This window comes from Pundamilia nyererei, unplaced genomic scaffold, assembly GCF_000239375.1.
Source record: "Pundamilia nyererei isolate P.nyererei 1_Seehausen unplaced genomic scaffold, PunNye1.0 scaffold00040, whole genome shotgun sequence".
NCBI classification, from domain to species: Eukaryota; Metazoa; Chordata; class Actinopteri; order Cichliformes; family Cichlidae; genus Pundamilia; species Pundamilia nyererei.
The window spans coordinates 354,509-374,444 of NW_005187441.1; the positions used below are offsets into that span (position 1 = coordinate 354,509).

Sequence of the window (19,936 nt, forward strand, 5' to 3'; positions counted from 1 at the left end):
GGGGGAAGTAATCAGTAATTAGTTACTGATTACTTTTTTCAAGTAACTTGACCAACACTGATTGTAAGTATATTTAAGTAGTTAGATCATTTTAAGTAGTTCCACTTTTCATAGTAATTTTGTAGAAAAACAAAATATAAAATACTTGAGTGTGAGCCATATTTTGGAATGGATTAATCTTGCCTTTTCACGGCTTTATTTTTTGAAAACTTTATTTAATTTGAGTTATGCTGATGCGCCGCTCGGCGTAGGAGGAACTAAGGGCTAAGTAATGCTGATCATTCAACTGTCCTTTTTTTTAAACAATATAAATGTGATAAGGACAGCTCTCCCTTACCAAGTAACAAGAAAAAATAAGTACTATCAAAATGTGTAGGGCTATGTGACCTCACAGTGATGGAGCCTAGTCTAACTTTTTTCTTGCACAATCACAGCTCAAACATAACTTTTAAAAGAGTGTACAGAAGTTGGAAGTACCTGGAAGTTAGACCAAGTATAGCCACTCCATAATACAGCCTGCCTCCCAAAAAGTCCAGTTCACTTATATTGTTTGTTTTCCCACAAATTACACCATACTTAAAATTACTTATGTGGTTCTTAAAATTACTTACAGTATAATTTATGTCTCCTTTCCTGCAAAATACCCAGAATTTAGGCACTAGTTAAATATACTTAGAATATAATTATTTCGTCTTTCCTGTAAGTCGAGTGATGCTTAAAACTACTCATACATGACCTAAAATTACTGCTTAAGTTATAATTATTTCTTTGTCACCTGCAGAAACTTGACTTGTTCTAGTATACCTACCTTTAAGTATTTGTAGATAAATATAATAACACTGAAAAAAAATACATTCGTTGAAGATCGATTTCATTACAGGAGAATTGCGGCTTTGGTTCGGGCCGTGAGCGTTATCCCCATCTGTGGCTGGTAAGTGCACGTCTACATCTAGGTGTTATTTAACTGAGGGCCGGATGGGGCAGTGGTGCTCCTACGCGCCCGCTTAATCAACCGCGCGTATCATGCGCAAAGAAGAACAACTGACCACTCTCGACGCGGCTCGGCGGCTGTGCTACTGTAAACACCGGACGAGCGATTTTTTTTCAGGTAAATGTATTTATTAACACGAGTTTACACGCTGTAGAAGTAGTCGTTTTTATTCTTAAAGTTGTTGCCGTAACGCTGTCGCTGTCTGTCTTTTCTCAGTCGACTCGTTGTTATGGAGCGATGCTTTAGGTAGGAAGAGCACAAGAAAGCGCTTAACTAAGCTACTAGCTTCTCCGTTCATCACAAGCTTTTATTCGCAGTTAGCTTTGCTGCTGTGGTGCCTTTAAGGAGTGAAATTAAAAGTTTTTCTACGTAGGGTTGAAAAAAGGGGAGCAGTAAATTAGAGTATGCTTGTTTTGTTTCTTTTTTAAATTATTGTTATTATTACGATTATTGCTAATATTATTATTATTATTATTGTTATCATCATGCTGGCTAAGGTGGAAAAAAATGTAGCAACTTAAAACGTCCCTGCTTATCAGCTATATCCAATATCAGCTCGCTGGCATTTCTCAGGAGTTGAGAGCTTAACAGTAACATTATGTGTTATTGCTTTGGCCTCATGCTATGCCTCATTTACATGAGATTGAGATGCATTTCCCAAGACATACAGGTATTATTTGATGTAGTTCTGAACTTGCCAAATACTTGCCTGTCATTTCAAGAGAAGAAGAATAAATGTTACCCCTCTTTATAGTAATGTAACTGTTTAAAAAACAAACTTTGTCTATTTATCTTTAATATATTTCTTGTCTTGTCTAAAGCGACAGCAGGGATGGTTCTTCTGGCTCCACGCCACCACCACCACCATCGCCTCCTCCTCGGGTCCTCCCTTCCCCTCGTCATCCCCCTCCTGTGCCCTCCTCCTCTCCCCGATCATCCCTGACTCCTCCTACTTCCCAGCTAGGAAGACTGAATTTTGCAGGAGCGGTGATGGATGTCAGTAAATGGCCCCTGTTCTACCTGCTGAGTGCTCAGGAACTAGCTACAGTGCGACAGGCCTGTGTCTTTGGCACCACTGCCAATGAAGCAATCTATATCACCCATGGAAATGAGGTGAGGAGTGCACATTTGATAGTTTCTGTTTATGATATGAGCTCGTTAAATAGCACTCGAATGATTGTACTTGTTTTGTCTTCCTTATATTTGTGCCTGAATCTAATTCTGACTTTACATGAAGTGTGTCGTTTGCTCTGTAGTTACGTGACAGTTTAAACAACAGGAAAACGTATGACGCTGATGGGGTTTGCTGTGTGAAATGCCTCCAGTGCGCTTTTTATGTGAAGGTTTATTTCATAAGCGTGTGTTTTGTGGGGAAAGAAAAAATATGCCGCAGGAGATCCTGCATTGTTTTCACTTTCCTGTTTGAATGCCACCATACCAGAGCACAGCTGATCTCAATCAAAACACATAAGTCACACAATGAGCATCTATTTGCTTTTTGTTTGTTGATAACTTACAACACAGCACTTTCAATGTGTATCTGCACTGTGTCTCTGTATTTTGAAATGTGTGTTACTGTTTCCAGGTATTTGTGTTGGGGTTAAACTGCAGTAGCTGCCTTGGTACAGGAGACAGTCTGAGCTCTGTTATGCCGAAGAAACTGGACTTCCTGCGAGGGAAGAAGGTAGCCAGTGTGAGCTATGGCAGCGGACCTCATGTCCTATTGGCTACTGACGGTAGGCTGTTTTTTTTATATTTATACAATGTTTTCATCCTGCTGCATAAGCATTTCACTGTATAGTCATGTGCTCAATATTGGTCAATTTCTACAGAAAGGTTGACTTTTTTCTATTGAACAGTGGAAATGTCACTAATATGAGCTTAACCCTTTCATGCATAGTGGTCACTACAGTGGACAGCTATTCAAAGGCTGTTTTCTTGTATTTGTGTCAGTGTTGATGGTATACTTGCACATAAACCACTACATTGGACACTGATGTGTCAGTCCATACACATCAGTTGTATGCACATCAACTGATGGACATACAATGTATACACATCGATGTGTATACATCGATGTATACATCGATGTATACACATCGATGTATACATGTGTATACATCGATGTGTATACATCGATGTGTATACATCGATGTGTATACATTGTATACATCGATGTGTATACATCGATGTGTATACATCGATGTGTATACATCAACCCTTTGAAAAGGCAAAGCAAGTTTATTTATACAGCACAATTCAACGGCAAGTTGATTCAAAGTGCTTTACAGAGACATTAAAAAAACAAAAACAAATAAAAAGCATGATTTACAATGGGGGGGAAAAGGAACAGTAGATAAAATCAGTAGTTAAAATGTAAGTTTTGAAATTTAAGCTTAAAAGTGTGGATTTGGTGCTTTATTCAAATGCAGCTGAGAACAGGTGAGTCTTCAACCTGGATTTAAATAAACTGAGTGTTTCAGCTGATCTGAGGCTTTCTGGGAGTTTGTTCCAGATATATGGAGCATATAAGCTGAATTCAGCTTCTCCGTGTCTGGTTCTGACTCTGGGAACTGATAAAAGACCGGATCCAGATGACCTGAGGGATCTGGAAGGTTCATACTGGGTCAGCAGGTCACTGATGTATTTTGGTCCTAAACCATTCAGAGCTTTATAGACCAGCATAGGGCTGCTCGATTATGGCAAAAATGATAATCACGATTATTTTCACTGAAATTGAGATCACGATTATTTGACGATATTTATTTAACCCTTTAAGACCTACCATAGAACCAAGTCCACCAGAGCTTATATTATTTTTTTTTTTACATGTTGTAGTGCCATTTGTGGGAGCATTTCAAGTTGCTATACATCAATACAACTGTTATAGCCCATATTTTAATAATATGTATGCATTAAGTCCATAGTAATTACATAAATTGCAAAAAAGTGCAATAAACTACAAAAAAAATTGAAAATCGCTTTTGTTTTGTTTACATATATTTCTACTTGGAGAAATTTAAGAGGTTTATCCCTCAAAACTTTAAATACAATAAAGTTGCAAAAAAATAGTTTCCCACCACAGGAAATTTATTTTGAGTGTCTTCATAGTTTTATTTTGGAGATACAGCAATTTTTATATACTGCAGGAAAAACAAAAAACAATCCTATGATGCAAATTTGCAAAGAAAACAGCATGTGCATCATTTCACTGTGGGAAGTGTTACGAACAGCTGACAGGAACGGTAAAGCGTGTTTCTGGAATATTATGTTTTTGTTCCTGCAAGCGGTTTTTATGCAATTTTTGCAAAGCTTTATGTGGAACGAAACCGTGACCGAGGACAAGCTGATGGCATCAGATGTAAGTACAACTCCTCCGGTTTCATATGCAAAACAAATTATTGCGCTAGCTTACACGGTTCAGATTCTACAGGGATTTAAAAATAGTTACGCAAAACGGAGCGTGCTGCTCTGACTGGCTTTAAAGGGTTAACAATGACTTTTAAAAAATAATATAAAATAGTGTGCAACACCACTGAAGTTTTTTTTTTAAACTCTCTTTTCAACCAACGGCAGTCACTCTCCAAATAACTTCTGCTTAGCTTTCCGAGCTTCCCTCGGGTCCTCTTAATCAGCGGTCTCAAACCTTTTTTGCGCCACGGACCGGTTTATGCCCGACAATATTTTCACGGACCGGCCTTTAAGGTGTCGCGGATAAATGAGGGAGGGGCTAATAATCGGCTCAGTCATTTTTAATGATCGTTGAAAGCCCAGATCGTAATCGTGATTAAAATTCGATTAATTGAGCAGCCCTAGACCAGCATCAGAACTTTAAAGTCTATCCTCTGACGGACAGGCAGCCAGTGTAAAGACCTCAGAGCTGGACTGATGTGGTCCACTTTTTTGGTCTTAGTGAGGACTCGAGCAGCAGAGTTCTGAATGAGCTGTAGTTGTCTGACTGATTTTTTTAGGTAGACCTGTAAAGATGCTGTTACGGTAATCAAGCCTACTAAAGATGAATGCTGAATGATGAATGGACTAGTTTTTCCAGGTCCTGTACATGTAAAAAAATAAAAAAATAAATAAGTAAATGTTTAAAAAAAATAAGTTCAAAAATCTTTTTTTCATACCTAAAGATGAATAAAAATCCTGATTCAGGTTGTCATAATTCATGCATGAAAGGGTTTACCTGAACTAAAAAATGTGCTAATAACATAAATAGAAACTCAGACACTGTATAACCAAAACCTGTATAACATTGACAGCTTAAATTTGTTTTTATGTGTTGCAGATGGACATCTGTTTGCATGGGGTCACAATGGTTACAGTCAGCTGGGGAATGGGTCGACCAACCCGGGACTCTCCCCCGTGTTGATCACCGCTAACCTGCAGAACAAAAAAGTGAAAGAGGTGTCGTGTGGCTCACATCACTCTATGGCTCTCACTCTGGATGGAGAGGCAAGTCCTTTTTTATATATATTTTTTAAATTACCGTTAAATGTGTTTAGCGTGTCTTTTCCTGTCTCGCTCTGTTCTCTTCTTTTCCCCTCACCCCCAGCTGGTCCTGGCAGATGCTTCTCCCTGAACCTGGTTCTTCTGGAGGTTTCTTCCTGTTAAAAGGAAGTTTTTCCTTCCCACTGTCACCAAGTGCTTACTAGTGGGGATCAGCTGAGTGATTAGGTTTTCTCTCTATTATTGTACAGTCGTAACCTTACAATATAAAGCATATTGAGGTGACTGCTGTTGGGATATGGTGCTGGATGGTAAACAGTTTCCATTCTCTCTTAAACAACAAAATAAAAGAGCAGGGATGGCAATAGTAGGTAATGAAAAGGAATATGTGGCACACATAATTAAATTAAATTAATAAAATATCATCAAATATGACTGAAATTAGAATATTCTTATTTTTATGTACCACTCTAAATAAAAAGTTTAGCCCTAAGGGGTCACCCATATATACCTTGACCTGCCACCTTGAGGCCTTTAGGTGTCACACTAAGAAGTTTGTCTTTAACCCAGCGGCATTAAAGCTAATGGGGTTGTTTGTGTGGTAAGCTGGAAAGGCTGTTGCCATTTAAAATATTACTAAGTGTACGTTAAGTATTGCATCCTTTTCCCAGTTTGTTCATGTACATTCAAGTTTTTCTGTTTGAGATGTTACTCAAACAGAACAACTCAGCATCAATAACATCATTCTGAGAAAGGTGTTTTTTCTCACACTACAACATTGTCAATCCTCTCTAGGTCTTTGCATGGGGATATAATAACTGTGGCCAGATTGGTTCAGGCTCCACAGCCAACCAACCCTACCCCAGGAAGGTCACCGGATGCCTGCAGGGCAAGAATGCATCGGGCATCACATGTGGGCAAACCTCCTCTATGGCTCTTGTCGACAATGGAGAGGTGATGTTAAATAAATTCTTAGTGATCTCATTGAGAAATCTGAACTTGATGTGGTAAACAGGGTGGCTTTTATTTCTCTTTAGGTTTACGGCTGGGGCTACAATGGAAATGGGCAGTTGGGAATTGGCAACAATGGAAATCAGCTGACACCTTGCCGTGTCGCTGCACTCCAAGGGATGTGCATTCAACAGGTGAGACATCCAACAACCACATGAATGAGTTTTTAATATCAATAATTTCCTTGAGGATGACTCATGATTTGTGCTGACATCTGATTGGGTAATTTTTTTTATCAGCCGCATTTAAATCCATCCCTACCTTCCAGATTGTATCGGGCTATGGACACTGCCTGGCCCTAACCGATAAAGGGCTGCTATATGCCTGGGGAGCAAATACCTATGGTCAACTGGGAACTGGCACCAAGAGCAACCACCTCAGCCCTGTGCACATCATGGCTGACAAAGAGAGGTAGGAAGGAGAGGGAAGGGTGTCGGACGTTTCCTGTTAATATTTAGTTTCCTGTCCTCATTTCCTCCCTCTGTACCTCTGCCTCCACTCCTGGTCTTAAGTAGTCGTCTGCAGTAAACAAAACAATGCTCTTTCCCTAATTGTAGATATTTTGGAGCAAATCATGCCACAGCAAAACAGCTTTCAGACTTTTGACATGTTTCAGTACAATAATTAAGAAGGAAAAGCTTCCCTGTGTCTCTAATTTGGCAGGGTCGTCGAGGTGGCAGCATGCCATTCGACACACACGTCGGCAGCCAAGACCCAAAGTGGGCAGGTATAGCATTCATCTTTCAAAGTGATGCACAGTCTTGTATTTCTTTGGTTTCTGGAATTCTTTATTCTAAAAAAAAGACAAAAAAAAATCCAGAGGACAGTTCATATACACAGGTCTGCCTGGAACAAGTTTTGTCATGTTGCTACTGGACTGTTTTCATTTGTGGCATTATCATTTCACTCCTCCTCCAGGTTTTTATGTGGGGTCAGTGCCGGGGCCAATCCATTGTCCTGCCACACCTCACGCACCTCACCAACACAGACGACGTCTTTGCCTGCTTCGCTACGCCATCCGTTATGTGGCGCCTCATGTCTATGGGTGAGAGAAGAGACAACAAATTGTGGATTATTTGTGTAAAAAACAAACAAAAATGAAAGCTGTCTAAGTACTAGAACTGTTTCTACTGCGGGGGGGGGTTTTCTTCTAGAGCAAGATGACTTCCTGACGGTTGCAGAGGCTCTGAGGAAAGAGTTCGACAGTCCAGAAACGGCTGACCTCAAGTTCAGTGTTGATGGCAAATACATCCACGTTCACAAAGCCGTGCTGAAGATCAGGTGTGTTTATTATCCACATAGCTATAAGTGAAAGATAGCCTTGATGCATTTGGTAGCTGTGCTTTGTTTCAGGGCAGTTAAGGCAGCCTGTGATTTTTGTTGGCAGCCCTTAACATGTCAGGTTTTGACTATTTGACCATTTGTATACATTGTAAATAAAGTATTTTTATCGCGGCTAGGTGCGAGCATTTCCGTTCAATGTTTCGCTCCCAGTGGACGGAGGATCAGCAGGAAGTGATAGAGATTGGCCAGTTCTCGTATCCCGTCTACAGGTCCTTCCTGCAGTTTCTTTACACAGACACTGTTGACCTTTCGCCTGAGGATGCCATTGGTTAGTATGAATGCAACTGTTAAATATGTTCTTAGAGTGTGTAGAAGGATGTTTTTTTTTGACACTGTGTGTGTTTGTGTGTTGTGCTGCAGGCCTGTTGGACCTGGCCACCTCTTATTGTGAAAACCGCCTGAAACGCCTGTGTCAGCAGATCATCAAGAGAGGAATCACTGTGGAAAACGCCTTCACCCTGCTGTCTGCTGCCATACGATACGACGCAGAGGTACAGTTATAAACAGGTTTGTCAGGTGGATAAGCTGAGGTGGTAGATAAATTCACATTTTGGACGGGACGACCAAAATGTTTGTGTGCCGTGAGCTTGTGATCTTGTTGCATTTAAAATAATTGCTTTAAAGACGTGGATCAGGTCTGCGACGACTCACAGTCAGTGTCAATCTTCAAAAATGACTTGGGTGCAATAAAACTGCAATACGACAGTCAGTCTGCTATCAGTTTGAGCTTGGGTCAAGGCTGCAATTACATGCAATCTGTTTGTGATAATATAGTGATTAACTGTAATAAACTGGCCAAAATGAAGGCCGTGCACACATATATAAACAGAAATTTATATTAACTGCACACATTCAGAGTCAGAACCTCAGACACCTGAACAGAAATTCCTCCAGAATTCGTGACGTTGTTGCTGCAGGGCAGCAATTTCACAGCAGCCGCTCAGCAACCTTGCTGTGTAGAAGAATGCAAGCAGTCGAGTCGGGTCCTCTATTATACTGATCAGCGCACTCACACGGTGATTGCAACATGTTGACAATCAGTCTGTGTTTAAATATTAGACAGCTGTTATTTGCAAACCTTCACCAGTCTGTCTGAGAGTGATGGCAGTCTGCCCGAGTCTGCACTATGGTATAGCAGCAAAGGAAAACTGTCAGGGATTACAAGGTTTAACACCCTGTAAAATAAGCATCGGAATGTTTGTTCTTTCTTTTGCAATCTAATCTCCTTATTATTTTTCTATTGTTTGATTTTCCAGGACCTGGAAGAGTTTTGTTTCAGGTTTTGCATAAACCACCTGACTCGGGTAACTCAGACCGAAGCCTTCTGGCAGGTAGACGGAGCAATGCTGAAGGAGTTTATCAGCAAAGCGAGCCGCTGTGGAGCCTTCAAGAACTGAGTGGTGCTTTTAGGCTCCTGCGACCTAAAAAAGAAAGAAAAAAACCAACTAATGACCAAGTGGATTTGGTCACGCTGCGTGTGCAGCAGCAGAATGCAACACCACAGTTTTCACATTCCTGTTGATCCCATCCACGACAAAAGAGGAGGCCCTTTCTTGAAATACTTATTTATATATACTTTAAAGAAGCACTTAAACAACATTATTCACAAGATGCTTAAACTGGATTTTAAGCTGCGTTATCTGTGGATCTAAAATGAGCACTTTGGCCAAACCCATGGCGCCTTTTCTGTGGAAGTTCTTTACATATGTTACGTATACTTGAATTTTTTTTATTTTTTCTCAGCAGCGTTTGCTTTGTTCATTTACTTTCTGGAAAAGTTCATGTGAGGGACCAAAGATCTGGAAGGAATAAACTACTGACCTAATCTAAAGAGATGAACACTGTAATGTAAACATGTTTCACACACTCAGCAGTAGAGCCCAATTTATTGGTGAATTGATTGCATTGGTTAATTGCCAGTCTGTTAGTGTTTGCGTTCATACAGGAAAACTTAAGAAAGTAACGAGGAGATGGGAGAAAGACCCTTCTACCATGTTATGATTGCTGACATTGCATAGTTTGTCCACCAGCTGACACAGGGTAAGTTTGGCATTACCTGTTGGAGCACCTAAAGCTGATCTGAGCAGAGTAAATAACGTAGCAATTTAGGGAAATTGATTTGTTGAGTTTCTCTGAAATGAAAAAAAAAAAAAATATTGACCAATATATCAGACTGTAAGATTTTTGAATCACCAAATATCTGTATCAGCCTTAGATATCTTATATAAGTCAGGCTCTAATTTGGTATTCAGCAGCTCTTTGTATTTAACTCAAAGCAACTGATTGATAAAGACAGACTCATACATATACATGACATACACAGCTGATGCAGAGCCTTCTGTGGTTTGTTATGAGTTGCTTGCTTGGTAAATGTCCTTTGTACATTTTGGGAAGTTAAGACCTGTTATACTAGGTGTGTTCATTCTGCCTCACATTTCCTCTGCAGCACTACAGTAATCTCTTTATATTCCGTAATACTAAGAGGTTGATTTTTTAAGCTTATTCAAAAATCTATGGAATATATAGACTGAGAAAGTTGCGCTTTTCAGTTAAGAAAAATAACCGTCTTTGGTAAAATTACGACATTAGCTCCTTTTTTTCTTCCATTGCAAGTAAAATGTGTTGTATCTAAGGCATGTTGTACTGTGGAAACTTGCTCAGGTTTCCGCATTATTAGCATTTTCATCATTACAGATTGGTTTCTGTGTTCGGGCAAATTAAAAATAAATCTACAAAAGTACTTAAGAGGAATTCATCTTAGTTTCTGTAGGTTTTTCTATATATGGAGCAGAAATTGCACTAAACAAAGCTACAGGATACATTGCATATTAAAGAAAGAGGAATGCTTTGAAGCACTTTTTTTCATTCTTTCACTTTGTCGTCTGATGACCAAAAACTAGCCTTTAGGACAACATGTCAACCATGCCGTCTCCCAGTAAAGCCAATGTGAGATCAGTTTCTATTTCCTTGATGTACTCAGATGCTTGAGGAGGAGTTTCTGTTCGCTCCAACTAAAGCAGAACTGCTATTTATTATTAAGCACAGCTTCAGTTCAGGCTGGAAAGTAATTTAGGATGCTTTGAGAGCTTCTGTGGAAATCATTGTTTTCGGGAAATGAGGTCTAGGTTTACAGTTTCTGCTTGTCTTGTTTTTTATGAGCTGTTCCTTCATTTTTATTTTTTTTTTTATGAAGTAATTTAAACTGGAAGAGTAAAACTGATTTGCATATTGTATTCACACACACACACACACACACACACACACACACACACTCACTCACTCACTCACACTCTCTCTCTCTCTCTCTTTGTTATACTTTCATCGTTTAGGAGAAGTTTATAAAACCATTAGGTCCATGCTTATATTCAGCTTACAGCATTGCAGTGTTTGGGGTATGCATTATTATTCTGTTGCTGTTACATACTTGAGACATACTGTATTATTTTACTTTTTTAATTTAGCTATGGGGATTATATTTCTGTGATGAAATAAATATTTCTTAAATCTGATTTGTTCACTTGTCATAACTATTTTTGTTCTTGTATATTTTTGTAATTTTTTTTTATTCTCTAGCTCTTTATTGGCTCTTTGATGCAAACAATTATGTTTTATGGCAAAATGATAACGTGAAAAATATACATGCAAATAGAATGATATAACATCTATAAATCAAAATTATAGATGGGAATGTGAGATTTTAAAAATAATATATCAGTTAAGGAAATTTTTTATAAAAAGTGGTACATTTTGGTGAAATTTTAGTAGATTTTTCATTAATAAAATGTATAAAAATGAAATGTATTTATCAATAAAAATGACAAACAGTATCCCACATTCTTGATTTTTAGTTCAAAAACGCTTTGTAACAGTCACAATTGTGTGGTGTGTCTTTAAGACAACGTAAGGTAAGGGTTAGTGATGTCACAGGTATGCGCCACTGCTCTCTGTGGAGAATGAGAGCAATGTGCTTGCACGTGAGTGTATGGGCTCGGAAAAGTGTATGGGCTTAACTGCTTAAGTTTAGCAGTTGAAATGATTGTACTTTGTTGCGTGCTCACAGCCAACCAATTGGCCCCGCCCATGTGACCGCGTCAGAAAATATTTCCGGAAGGAATCCGGAACTGTCAAGATACCGTCCACTAGCGAAGTCACAGAAGAACGGCTCCTTCTCCTTTAAATAAGAGGGAGGCAGTTTCTGCTTGCGGTAGAAATACATGAAGTTACGTTCGTCCAAGTATTTATCGGCTATACAGTGTTTTATTAAGAATCATTGTAACGTAATACGCGAGTTAGTGCTAGTAATGTTAGCACTGTAACACTGTAACTTAAAAAGTCGCCGGTTGCTGAGAGTTACCGTTACTCATCGGATTTCAACGTGACTTTAACTAGTCGTTATAAAAAAAAATATTCTGAAGTGTAAGTTCATATTTGTACGTGAATTTCTTTATTGGTGCAACTTTATTTACCAAATCGGTGTCTTTTTATGCTTTTATTTTGAAAGCGTCGGTTGAAAATAGTATTCATGTGACTATCCAACTTAACAGTAAAAAGGATACCAAAAGAAAGCTTCATCCGGCTCTTCTCTTGCTGAACGTCGGGTCGACGTATTATATCGTTTTCTGTAGCTGACAGATTGATTGAATGGAAGAAAGCCAAATATGGAACCGAGCCGATCCGGGCCGGTCCACACCGTGTCGAGAAACAAGAGACAGCAGCACCCAGACTGACAGCAAAATACAAGGTGAGCCAACTGGAGGAAGAGTTCTTCCAGTAGTTTAGCTTCATATTTTTCCCTTCTGTCATGCCACAAAACCGCAGCTTCATGAGATACAGTTTACCAGAGAGGCACTTTAAATGGCCACGGCTGACAGCCTTTATTTACACATTACACAATGCTGCATATATTTATCTTAGACTTGGCCGATCATCTTATCCTATTCACATTATATGGCAAAATCCCCATCCTCAGATCAATAGACATAGGTCTTTACCTGCGTGTATCTGAAATAAATGTTATATTTTTCTAAGTCTCAGTCAACAGGCCAGGTTAGCTTCGGTGGGGCCTTTAAACCATGCAAACATTAGTAATCTTCATGGTATATATTCTCATCCAAGCATGTGTTACTGCAGCTTTTCAGGAAAGCATTGTGCACAAGATGGCTTAATTCAGCTTTGTCTCTGCTTCAGGTCATGGCCCCAGGTTGTCAAAGGTAAACCTCTTCACCTTGCTGAGTTTATGGATGGAGTTATTCCCTCAGGAGCAAACAGAGGAGGATGGTGGTAATCAGGTTAGTTTGAATATAAAAACACAGTGATGTATGCAATCTAGGGAAAAAATCATCAAGTTCTGTGGAGCGATTCATGTCCATCTTTACTAGCACTTGTGTGTAAAATTAATAACTGTATCTGTACTGTGCTTCAGCTCCATGGGATGGGTCTGGTGGTGGTGCGGGAAAGCAAAGTGGTGGGACTTCATTGTTCAGGAGCTGAGCTCCACGCTGGACAGGCAGCCATCATCCAACATGGTGCTCGCCTGGCTGACTGTCAACTGTACTTCTCGAGGAGACCCTGCGCTACTTGCCTGAAGATGATCATTAACGGTGAGTGGAGAAGGAGACATGATGCAGGAATGAGTAGACGGCATTAAGGGAGCCTAAAAACAACACGCAGCGTGAATGTGTTTCTGTGTCACACTCTCAAATAACGAGATGTTTTTGATCAGGCAGAACTACATATCTTGGACCAATGGCCTGCTTTATAAACATAGTTATGACACAAATTCATCAAAAATGCAATGTGACATGTACGCCCCACTGATTATGACTGATTGTGATTGCATGAACCAAAGTACCTGCCCTTCTGTTGTCTCACCCTTACACGTTCCAGCCTCTGTGTGTTTTGGAGTCCACCACATTGCTGTCACTTTGAGGCACCACCCTAACTGTAGTCAGAATAACTGCAGCCTTTCTGGTACTGCACCTCCTTTCTTTTACTTTCATTTACTTTGAAGTGGACCTGTTTTATAAGACTTGGCGAGCAGCCTCTTTATGATCAGATTGGAGGAATGACACATTGAGAAGTGAACACACTTAGAAACTCAGGACAGACTTTGACACCATAATGATATATTTATTTACTGTGAGCGTATGACTGAATATGTCCCACAGGTGTTGCCGTACTGTTGTAAACTGCATTATCGGCATTAAACTACATCAGCAGTTTGCTGAACTTTGGAGCTCTGTTCTCTCATTCCCGGGCAAAGTTAACTAAGATGGATAAATGCTGTTTGCTCTCCTCCTCCAGCTGGAGTCAGTCAGATCTCCTTCTGGCCCAGGGACCCTGAGATCAGCATTCTGAAGTCCACCTCTATGAACAATCCCAGCTACTGCGGTCCAGCTCACTTCATCTCAGAGGAAGCTTTACTAGACGCTGTAGCAGTAGAGAAGCTCAAGTCCAACAGCCGTCCTCACATCTGCATGCTGCTGCAGCCGCTGGCACCCGGCCTGGCACAGTTTGTCACCGAGACGTCCAGAAATTGTGACTTCACAGAGAGGATCACTGATGACGACCCAAAGCAAAACACAGAGGAGCTTTTCAACAGGTACCTTACTATACTTACTGTATCTGCTTCTGCACAGCAGCACTTTTGAGCTATGTGCTGAATTCTCTTTCTAATAAGTTATACTCAGTTGCCTGGTATATTTTAGAGGGAAACCCAAGGAGGTTCTCGACACGCACCAAAAAAACTCCAAACAAACTGAACCTGAAGCAGAAATCTCAGCTGATGAGAACACCAGATGGTTAACTCAAGAAAACGGAGGGAAAAAAAAGTCCAGTTTTCATAAATCAGTGTCAAACAATATAAAATAAATGTGCACATCATTATTTATATTACAGTGTAGTGTGCTAAAGTGCATCAAAACAAATGAAGTCAAAATAATTGTTTGCTTTGTAACTGTAGTGACTGCAGAATTAACTTAAATATGAGAATGACGTGGCAGAGAGAAACCTGAAATCTGTATCTGATTCATGAGAGCAGAGTAAATGTATAGAACCAAATTATTTCAGCTGTGTGGTTATGAATACAACAGTCGTAGGACGGTTATTGCTTTCCTAACACTTAAATTCCTGACGTAGGTTTGATCAGAATTAAAGTGTGGGGTTTGGCAGGTAGATATTAAGAATAAACTCGCTTGATGTTATTATGTATAAAACCGCCCACTATATATTTGTATTTTTTACTTAATATTTAAAGGTGCTGGAACTCTGTTGCATCCTAGTTTAACCTCTGGTCAGACTTCAGCCATCAAAGGGCAAGAAAACCTGTAGATGAGGCACAAAGCAAAGATTATTCTGCAGAAATAATTAGAGAACGTCTTTCATCTTTAATTTAACCAGACTGAGAAGGAGAAATATTTATTGAGTGAATCAAACTCAAGTTGCGAAACTGCTGGATGACCACAGCTGGATTTTCAGCCCGTTTATAAGAAATATTCTGTGTCGTTCCAGAGAACGAATGAGATGCCTGAAGGATTTCTCCAGACAGTTCCTGGTTCGTAAGTCCCAGCTGCATCAGGAGATTTTGAAGCACATGGGCCTGGAGAATTTTTGTGTGGAGCCTTACTTCTCCAGCCTGAGAAACAACATGAGGGAGCTTGTGGAAGTTTTAGCTGCAGTGGCTGCCGGGGTGCCACAGCAACACTACGGCTTCTACAGGTTAGAAACTCTCAAATTTATCTGTTTGTCAGCACAGACATCGCCACGCGCTTGTACTTGACGCTCATTTGATCGTGTCCCTTCTGTGAACCAGGGAAGAGTCGTCAGTGCCACTGCCCCCTTGTCATGAAGATGTGCCCCAAGAAGTGGCTCGGCACTGCATGATCCAGGCCAGGCTACTGGCCTACAGGACAGGTGTGTTTGGTTATTCATAACACACACTACATTCTTCTACATTCTATTGCATATTGCCTGACAAGCATCATAACAACTGCTGTTTGGCTGCAGGACTTTTTCCTGAGTGATGTCGTAAAGGTTATGATCATTTCTAACAATGACCCTGTCAATAGTTTGCTATTTGTTTCCAGCTTCTTATACATGCATAACTGTCATTTCAGAGGATCCTAAAGTGGGTGTGGGCACTGTGATCTGGGCCAAAGGACAGTCGGTGAGCTCAACTATTCTCCTTTTCATTTGATTTAACTTGTTAATTCATCACAAGAGTAGACTGTTGGCATTTCTGTGTGCCGGTTCGGGTAGGATTTGACACCAGATTACAAGGTGACAAACTGACAAAACCTAATAACATCAGGCTCGTACAGAAGGAGTTTTTTTTTCTTTTTTTTTGTCTGCACAAAATTGGATTATATAAATCCATTTATGGATGATTGTATTAATGCATTGAGGTTTTCAGTGTGGGTGGATGCAGTTGTGACAAATGTCATGATGATGAGCCCAAAATGTTCAAATAAATCCTAACGCGTTCCTCAGTAGCGGCTGCTCTCTCTGGACAGTTTGAGATGGTGAGTGTTTTTTGACAAAGAGAGAGAGAGCTCAGTGTGGAAGAGGTCAGGAGACGGGTACAACAGTGAGTGTCCACACTCATCTGTAAAACACAGTCGAGGCCGTGTTGTGATTTGGGGCTGCTTTTCAGCCCGTGGTATAATGCAGATGGAATTAAGAACACTTTATTTCATCATTTAAAGCAGAGCTACCGATAGAATTAACACCCACACTGATGTTGTTAATGTAGTATTTTGATCTGTCCCCTCATCTCAGGCTGGCTGTAACGGAACAGGGTGTCTCTACCTGGTGGGCTGTGGGTACAACGCTTACCCCGCAGGTTCGCAGTACGCCGAGTACCCTCAGATGGACGCCAAACAGGAGGATCGCCAGAGACGTAAATACAGATACATTATCCACGCAGAGCAGAACGCCCTCACCTTCAGGTCAGAACTTGTCAGAAATGGCGGGAGGGGAAACATGAATGCAGAAAATCAGTGTTCATCATCGCTTGATGTGTTCCTCCTCCTTTCAGGACACGAGACATCAAACCGGATGAGCCAACCATGCTTTTTGTAACCAAGTGTCCATGTGATGAGTGTGTCCCTCTGATCAGAGGAGCCGGTATCACACACATATACACCTCTGACCAGGACCGGGACAAAGATAAGGGAGATATTTCCTACCTGCGATTTGGCACCCTAAAGAACATCAGCAAGTTCATAGTGAGTCCACAATGTTTTTCTTGTTTTGTTTTTGTTCCCTTTTATTTCATACTGTTTATGTTTGATGTTTGGAGTATATCAAACCTCCATCAATGTAGACATTTCTGCAGCTACAGTAAAGTCCAGGCTGCAGAAAGGGGTCATTACTTCAGCAAACATAGCAAACGTAGACTCGGAAAATATGTTGAAAAGGGAGATGTATGTTAATTTATTCTGGTGCATAAGGGGATCTCTGATTCAGCAGCTTCTGGATGTCTTGCTTTTTGAAGATAAGGCTAACATGTCCTTAAAGAATCTGACATTTATCTGTCCTCACAGTGGCAAAGAAGCCCTTCAGTGTCCTCAGCGCCACCTTTTCATCTTGCCAGTAAGTGGCACCCTATGCCTTTTTTTATTTTAACCATCTTCACAGATACATTACAGAAAGGAGTTATGAATCAGCCAATTTTCCTTTGCTGATTCGAGTTTTAACCACAGTGCCATTTATTGCAGACGGTTGTGTCGGAAAGCACAGCAGACAGACTGAGAGTGAGAGCCCCAGCAACAAGAAGCTGTGCACCAGCATGTCCTGCGAATCACCTGCTGTGAGCCGTCGATAAATCCACGTACCTAAAAAAAACACCCCCCACAGAGGCAGGTTTTAAACTTGCGTGCCACAGATTTGATCGTTCACAGCTGTAATAAATGGAGCTAAATGTTGTTTCCTTCATGAGCATCAAATCTGTGGCACATATGATTTTACACATATGTATCTTTTCCAAGTCCGGTCATTACATGAGTGGAGAGTTGGAAACAAACTCAAATCAATGCAATGCAATGACCTCAAAGGGACACCACTAAAAGCAGATTAATAGATCCATCGAAGATTAAAAAAATAGGTACAGAAACTATGGACAATTTTTTTTTTTAAGCGTTTATAAGATACCACAAAGAAATAATTTATTTAAAATAGTTATTTAAACTGTGATATGCAGATCTGTTTGTTTTTGAAACAAATGGAGGGGGGAAAGCTAATTATAAAAATCTAAATAATGAAAAAGTGTGAGATTAACAACACATGCAGCTCCTGGTTGTCCAGGATTGTCCTCACGGTACAGAACGGTTTGAAATAAATTACTGCTTTTATTTTGAAGGCAGCTGCTGTGAGAGTGTTTGAAAGATGTGTTTCACACTGTGAGGATGTTATTGTTTTTAAACGCAAGCCAAATGCACTGAAGTGAAGCGTGTTGAGGATATGGATAATGCTTGAATGAAAGTTTAAAAAGTGTTCCTGCAGAGCAGAGAGGACGGTCAAAGGTTTGGTTTTGGAGCGTGAAGGAATTTACTCGACTTTACCAACTTTAATTTTCTACATGAACACACTTGTTTGTATTCTTTTTTTTTTTTTTTTCGTTCAGGTATAGTAAACACAGGTTTGTGTTTTTGTAACTTGAGTCCGAATCACAGAAAAGGCAGTAACTGTGATTACTGCATACTCTGAAAAATACCTGGATAATAACACACACTTTCTTACACACACACACACGCAAAGCATGCATTCTCATCTATTCTTTTTTTTTTTTTTTGTGAATGTTGTACAACAGCATCAAAGTGCAGAAAAAAACAAGGTGGCTGCTTTTAGAGGACATCGTGAAGAATGGTTAAATCTGCTCATAGTTGTAAAACAACTGGTTCAAGTCTGATGTTAAGCTGGTTGGCTTACATTTGCATCTCGTGTGATATCGCAATATACCGTCACAACCTATGGCATGTGAACATGGCTGGTATTGGTTTCTGTCATCCCAAAAAAACAAACGCTTTTCCTTTTTCTTTTTCTTTAAGGAAAAAAAAAGCAAAACAGCTTTTAACGTGTTTACTTCTTCCTTTAAGGAAAGTCTGGGCTCTAATTAGGAGACTTATCATGACTCCATTTCACTTTGTTTTTAAAATTTCTGTGAATGCTTGTCAGACATCTACTGGGAAATAAAATCACATTGTTCTCAAGTTTAGTCTCTGCATTTTTTTTTCAAGTTCATAGTTGATTTAAAGTTACAGAAAGAAATCGAAGCTGCTTTAAACTAAAAGTGGATTTTTATTCATTTATTTGATTTCACAGTTATGTTTCACCGCTGAATCCTGCCGTTGGTCGGCTTTGGCCTCGTTCTGTTTGCCAGCGAGTTTACTATGGCAATGGCAAGTGATGAGCAAAAAAAAAAAAAGTTTAAAAGGTGTCAAACGGCAAAAGGAACTCTGATATAGTGAGTTAAGAGGTTCACTGCTTAATCACAACAAATATGTTCTATCAGAGCATATTTTCATCAACATAATAATTAAGCTCCCCCTAAAAAGATACTGCAAATACAGGAAAGAAAACAAGTACAGAGAAAGGAAAACACACCAAAACAAACAAAAAAAGGCACCTCTGAATCTTCTCGTCCTCTGATAACAACGTCAGATCCAAACCAGAGTCAAACATCCGTTACAGTACAGACAGAAAAGGGAGTGAAACAAAAAAAAACAGCTATCTTTACAGCTCTACAGCATCCACACAGCAAAGTGCCTCCTCCTCATGTTCTCCATCACAATGGCACTCAAACCATAAACTGTACATGTGAAATGACACTATATATTAAAAAAACAACATCAAGCAGTGTGAAAACAGCGATCAGCTTCAAACAAATTGAATCACCATTATTATTATTTAAAATCATACAAAGTGCTATTAGCCACCAGCAAAGAGAACCAGTGATCAAAATTGTCATTTTCTTTTTTCTTGTTTTTAAGATTTTTGTTTTTAGTCAACAGTGACTGAAATCAGTTTGTTTTCGAGACCTGCGAGTAATTTAGAACAGCACGGATGGGCTCGGCCTTTAGACCGGCAACGAGACTTGTTCCATGTTGGTGTGACACACTGAAGCGACGTTGGCCTTTTGGA

The 19,936-nt window shown here is 39.8% G+C and overlaps 2 protein-coding genes across 2 annotated transcripts; both read left to right on the forward strand.

Moving 5' to 3' along the window:
- The first annotated feature begins 1,812 nt into the window (after positions 1-1,812).
- rcbtb1 (regulator of chromosome condensation (RCC1) and BTB (POZ) domain containing protein 1) lies at positions 1,813-11,064 on the forward strand. Its single transcript, XM_005730876.1, has 12 exons — positions 1,813-2,104; positions 2,577-2,727; positions 5,283-5,449; positions 6,239-6,397; positions 6,481-6,588; positions 6,723-6,865; positions 7,118-7,181; positions 7,373-7,499; positions 7,609-7,735; positions 7,915-8,066; positions 8,159-8,289; positions 9,055-11,064. Exons 1-12 carry the CDS (start codon positions 1,982-1,984, stop codon positions 9,193-9,195), a joined length of 1,593 nt encoding a protein of 530 aa, XP_005730933.1. The 5' UTR covers positions 1,813-1,981; the 3' UTR covers positions 9,196-11,064.
- Positions 11,065-11,919: 855 nt separating this feature from the next.
- Positions 11,920-17,722, forward strand: cdadc1 (cytidine and dCMP deaminase domain containing 1). The gene is made up of 12 exons (XM_005730878.1): positions 11,920-12,214; positions 12,343-12,539; positions 12,986-13,086; positions 13,221-13,398; positions 14,102-14,399; positions 15,308-15,514; positions 15,609-15,709; positions 15,913-15,962; positions 16,574-16,743; positions 16,833-17,022; positions 17,341-17,389; positions 17,515-17,722. The coding sequence occupies exons 2-12, from the start codon at positions 12,440-12,442 to the stop codon at positions 17,619-17,621; spliced, it is 1,551 nt and encodes a 516-aa protein (XP_005730935.1). The 5' UTR covers positions 11,920-12,214; positions 12,343-12,439; the 3' UTR covers positions 17,622-17,722.
- The last annotated feature ends 2,214 nt before the right edge of the window (positions 17,723-19,936 follow it).

Excerpts from the sequence above, each read along its gene's own strand:
- rcbtb1 (XM_005730876.1), top strand. The coding sequence starts at position 1,982 with ATGGATGTCAGTAAATGGCCCCTGTTCTACCTGCTGAGTGCTCAGGAA. Across the intron at positions 5,450-6,238 it reads CTCTCACTCTGGATGGAGAG|GTCTTTGCATGGGGATATAA; the intron begins GCAAGTCCTTTT and ends AATCCTCTCTAG. Across the intron at positions 6,589-6,722 it reads AAGGGATGTGCATTCAACAG|ATTGTATCGGGCTATGGACA; the intron begins GTGAGACATCCA and ends CCTACCTTCCAG.
- cdadc1 (XM_005730878.1), top strand. The coding sequence starts at position 12,440 with ATGGAAGAAAGCCAAATATGGAACCGAGCCGATCCGGGCCGGTCCACA. Across the intron at positions 15,515-15,608 it reads CAACACTACGGCTTCTACAG|GGAAGAGTCGTCAGTGCCAC; the intron begins GTTAGAAACTCT and ends TCTGTGAACCAG. Across the intron at positions 17,023-17,340 it reads AGAACATCAGCAAGTTCATA|TGGCAAAGAAGCCCTTCAGT; the intron begins GTGAGTCCACAA and ends CTGTCCTCACAG.